Here is a 4,105-nt window from a genome sequence, read left to right as displayed (position 1 = left end):
GGGCGAGCGCGAGGAGGGCTCCTGAGGGGGCACGCGCCGCTGCTCCCGAGGCGGGGCAGGCGCGGGGGCCCGCGGGGGCGCGTGGTCGGCACGCGCGGGGCTCCCGGGGGCGCGCCGCGGGCGCCCGCAGCACGCCCCCCCGCCCCTTGCAAATAACGCCACGGCGGCCGGTCTGTGTTTTATTTTTCCCTTTTTACCCCCCTTTTTGTCCCATTCGCAGCCACCCTCGCACCAGTGGCGCCTCCCTCCCTGCCCTCCCCGCGAGGGCCCACGCTGAACACCCGTGAGATGCCCCCCACCACCACCACGGCGCAGGGACGCGGCCACCCCTGCGAAAGACAAGCGTTTCCTGACAAGCGGCTCCGCTCCGCGGCGAGACGGTCGAGCGAGACAAAATATAAAAATCGGTTCAGAAGCCATGTCCTCTGGAGACACCATTCCGGCTACCGACGGCTCCCGCCCGCCCGGCCCTGCCGCCCACGGCCGCCACGCCGGTCGCAGCTGCCCCGCGGCGCTTCCCCCGGCAAAGGGCGGCCGAGGGCAGCGCCGCCGCGCCCGCCCGACACCCGCCCCCGACGGCCGGCGTCGTCCTCGGTGCAGCCGCAAGCCGGCAGGGACGGGGCGGGGAGACGGGCGGCCGCTCGGCGGTGCCCGGCACCGCCGCTTCCGCCGTCGTGGCGGGGCCGCAACAACGCGCCGTTACCGGCTGCCGCGTGGAGGGGACGTCCCGTGGGCGCCGTCGGCAACGGCTGCGTAAAATGCACGTGCGCGTGTACCAGACGGAGCGTCGCCCCTCCGCGTGTAACGTCGCGGAGGTTTCGCTGGAAGGCGCTACCGCGCTGGCACGGAGGGCGGCGGGGGGCAGCGCTCCCCCCACGTGGCCGATCGCCCGCGGACAGGACGCCCGGGAAGGACCCCCGACCGCGGCCCCCTCCCCCGGCGGCGCCCGCGCGGGGATGCCGCTCACGGGGGGAACGGCGGCCGCGAGCCTTTCCCTGCGGTCGCCGGCCGGGCGAGGGCGCACACCGGGCACAGCGCGGCAGGAGCGGCCGGGCCGAGCCGCAGCCCCGAGCGCTCTCCGGCGGGGGTCGGACCGCCCCGTCGCACCGCGCCGGCGGAGAGGGGCGGCGGAATGAGCCGTGCGACGGGGCCGGGGAAGGTCCCGGTCCCGGTACCAGTATACCAGTACCGGTCCCGGTCCCGGTCCCGGTCCCGGGGCAGTCCGTGGCCCCGCGCGGGGCGCGACCCCGCGGCCGCTCGTGCCCGCGCCCCGCGAACCCGCGGGGATACGGCGCGGCCGGGCGCCCCATTGGCTGTTGCTAGGTGACGTGCGCCGCGCCACGTGACCGGTGTTAAATGCCGTCCCGGCGGCGCGCGGCGCCGCAGAGCCCGTCCCGCTGGCGGCGGCGGGAGCGCGGCTGCCCGCCCCGGCCCGGCCCGGCCCCGCGGGCGCGGAGCGCAGCGCAGCGCGGCGAGCATGGTGGCGTGGCCCTGACCGCCTCTCCCCGGTGGGGACGGCCGCGGGGCGGCGGCGGCCCGTGCCCCGGCGGGCTGGGGCGCGGGATGACCGGGGTGCTGGAGAGCCTGGTGCCGGACATGCACGCCAGCCAGATCTCCGCCGGCAGCTACCACCAACACGGCGGCCTGCACAAGCCGCAGGAGTCCCCCACGCTGCCCGTCTCCACGGCCACCGACAGCAGCTACTACACCAACCAGCAGCACGGGGCGGCGGGCGGGCCGCCCTACGGCCCGGTCGGCTCCTACCCCTACGGGGGCGGCGGCACCGCCCCCTACTCCGCCAAGGCCGGCTACGACCTGGGCTACCCGGGCGCCTACGGCTCCTACGGGCCCTACGGCAGCAGGGCCTCTCCGGCCAACAACGACTCCGGTACGTCCGAGCCCCGGGGGGGGGGCGGGGCGGCTCGGGGAAGCCGGCGTGGAGCCGGGCGGCCCCTCCACGCCCGACGAGGAGGCGGTGGGGGCTCGGGACGCGGCGTGGGCCGGGAGGGCGCTCGTCCCCGGCGGGCCACCCCGACGGGGCGGGAGGCGCTGCCGCGCTGCGAGCAGGGCCCGGGGCGGCGGGGGGCTCCTCTCCTCACTGGCACCGCCGTTTCTGCCGTAGCAGAGAAGGAGGACTGCGAGCCGGAGATCAGGATCGTGAACGGGAAGCCGAAGAAAGTGCGGAAGCCCCGGACCATCTACTCCAGCTTCCAGCTGGCGGCTCTGCAGCGGCGCTTCCAGAAAACCCAGTACCTCGCCCTGCCCGAGAGAGCGGAGCTGGCGGCCTCCCTCGGCCTCACCCAGACACAGGTAGGGCTCTCCCGCCGCGGCACCCCGGGCAAGTCCCGCCCCGCCGGGGCCGCTCGCCCTCCGCGGGGTCGGCTGCAGGCGTGGGAGGGGGGGCCGGCCCGCGGCGCCTCGACGGCCCCGGGGTGGGAGTGCGGGGGAAGCGGCCGCGCCGCCGAGGCAGCGCCGGCACCGCTCGGGGCTGCGAAAGCTGCTTGTCCCCGCCCCGCCGCGGGCGGCCCGGGCGCCGGGGCGGCCCCGCGGAGGCTGCGGCCGCCTGACGCCCCTCTCCCCCCCAGGTGAAGATCTGGTTTCAGAACCGTCGCTCCAAGTTCAAGAAGATGTGGAAGAGCGGCGAGATCCCGGCGGAGCCGCCCTCCCGCCGCAGCGCCTCGCCGCCGCCCCCCGCCTCGCCCCCCGCCTGGGACTTCGCTCCGCACCCGCGCACGGCGGGTGGCGCCGGGACCGCCAGCCCCAGCCCCGCCGCCGCCTTCCTCGGTAGCTACTCGTGGTACCCGCCGGCGCCGGGCGGCTCGGCGCACCTGCCGGCAGCTGCCCCTCTCCCGCAGCCGGCGCAGCCCCCGCACCACCACGGCGGCGGCGGCGGCGGCGGCATCTTCTAGATGCCGCAGAGACTTGAGCCCGCGGGGCCGCGCCCGGCGGCCGCGGGGCACCGAGGTGCAGCACTGGTGTTTTGGTGAAGCCTGGCTCCGGCCGTCCCGGCGGAGAGGAACCGCTCCGCGCCCCGTCCTGTCCCGTCGCGGCGGCGGCGGCGGACCCTCTGTGCGATCGGCCCCGCCGGGCCCGCCCTCCCGCCGCCAAAATAACCGCGCTGCGGAGCAAGCACCCACTTCCACTCCCTCCGTCCCCCTTCCTCCTCCCCGGCTTTTTCATCAAACCACCGGTGCAGAACTTTGGTTAACTTTATTTTTTATTTTTTTAAAGTTGATAGGTGCCTTTGCGGATGACCTCACTTTGATGCTGGGGATTAAAAAAATAAAATGTTAAAAAAAAAAATAATTTTTATATGTAGGTTTAAAACAAGAGCCTCCCGTGTCTAAGTTACCATTTTTAGCCGTGAACGAAACCGTCCGGCGAGGGGGGGCCAGTCGCAGGCGGTGGTACCGGCGCGGCTCTGCTCCCCGCGGCGGGGGGGCTCCCGCCCGCGCGGTGCCTCGGGCGGGTTTCGTGCACCGACGGGGCCTTCCTGGGGCGGGCGCCGAGCCCTCCCGTCCTCCCCCCCGCCGGCAACCCAGCCACTGGTCCTGCCCCTGCGCCGTTTGATGTCTAGAGTCGTGGGAAAAAAAGGGTATTTTTGGTTATTTATTATGAAAAACTTAAAACACTCTTTAATGTTTCTTTTACAATAAGCAGAGATTATTTAAATAAATTATTGTTTCCATGGTGCCCGCGCCGTTTCTTTGCGGATGGGGGAGGTTGGGGGTGTCGATCCGGACCCCGGCGCTCGCTGGGGGGGAGAGCTGCGTCCTCTCCACCCCCTCCCCATTGCAACTGTTGCCGCAAGACGGCAACCTCCCCCCTTCCCCCCCTCTCCTCTCCCGTCTACAATAAAACCTCGTCCCTGCCAGTCTTCTCGGCGAGGCAATGAATCACTCAGCGCTGCCTGCAGCAGCCCAGAGCTGCCCCCCCTCTCTCCCACCCCACCCCCCGCCTGCTGGCGCCAGCGACATTTCGCCCGGGACTGGCTCCTGCCGTCTCCCAGACGGGCCAGAGGGGTTTGGGGCAGGGCCGTGTCCGGGGACCGGAGTACGCCTGCAGCTGGTCCCCGGGCGCAGCCCCGCTCCGGAGAAATTTCACC

The 4,105-nt window shown here is 72.8% G+C and overlaps 1 protein-coding gene across 2 annotated transcripts; it reads left to right on the top strand.

Moving 5' to 3' along the window:
• Nucleotides 1-1,411: 1,411 nt before the first annotated feature.
• DLX2 (distal-less homeobox 2) lies at nt 1,412-3,691 on the top strand. Of its 2 annotated transcripts, none has more exons than XM_069781403.1 (3): nt 1,412-1,888; nt 2,126-2,310; nt 2,586-3,691. In XM_069781403.1, exons 1-3 carry the CDS (start codon nt 1,564-1,566, stop codon nt 2,907-2,909), a joined length of 834 nt encoding a protein of 277 aa, XP_069637504.1. In that variant the 5' UTR covers nt 1,412-1,563; the 3' UTR covers nt 2,910-3,691. The 2 variants fall into 2 exon arrangements, with proteins under 2 accessions (XP_069637504.1, XP_069637503.1); XM_069781402.1 differs by having other exon boundaries at nt 2,123-2,310.
• The last annotated feature ends 414 nt before the right edge of the window (nt 3,692-4,105 follow it).

Source organism: Haliaeetus albicilla, chromosome 4, assembly GCF_947461875.1.
Source record: "Haliaeetus albicilla chromosome 4, bHalAlb1.1, whole genome shotgun sequence".
NCBI classification, from domain to species: domain Eukaryota; kingdom Metazoa; phylum Chordata; class Aves; order Accipitriformes; family Accipitridae; genus Haliaeetus; species Haliaeetus albicilla.
The sequence above is the reverse complement of the archived record's forward strand: the minus strand, read 5'-3'. Positions and strand labels throughout refer to the sequence as shown.

Bases quoted from the DNA above. Each gene is read 5' to 3' on its own strand.
- DLX2 (XM_069781402.1), top strand. From the start codon at position 1,564: ATGACCGGGGTGCTGGAGAGCCTGGTGCCGGACATGCACGCCAGCCAG. The intron at 1,889-2,122 runs GTACGTCCGAGC...TTTCTGCCGTAG, and splicing joins TCCGGCCAACAACGACTCCG to CAGAGAAGGAGGACTGCGAG. The intron at 2,311-2,585 runs GTAGGGCTCTCC...TCTCCCCCCCAG, and splicing joins TCGGCCTCACCCAGACACAG to GTGAAGATCTGGTTTCAGAA.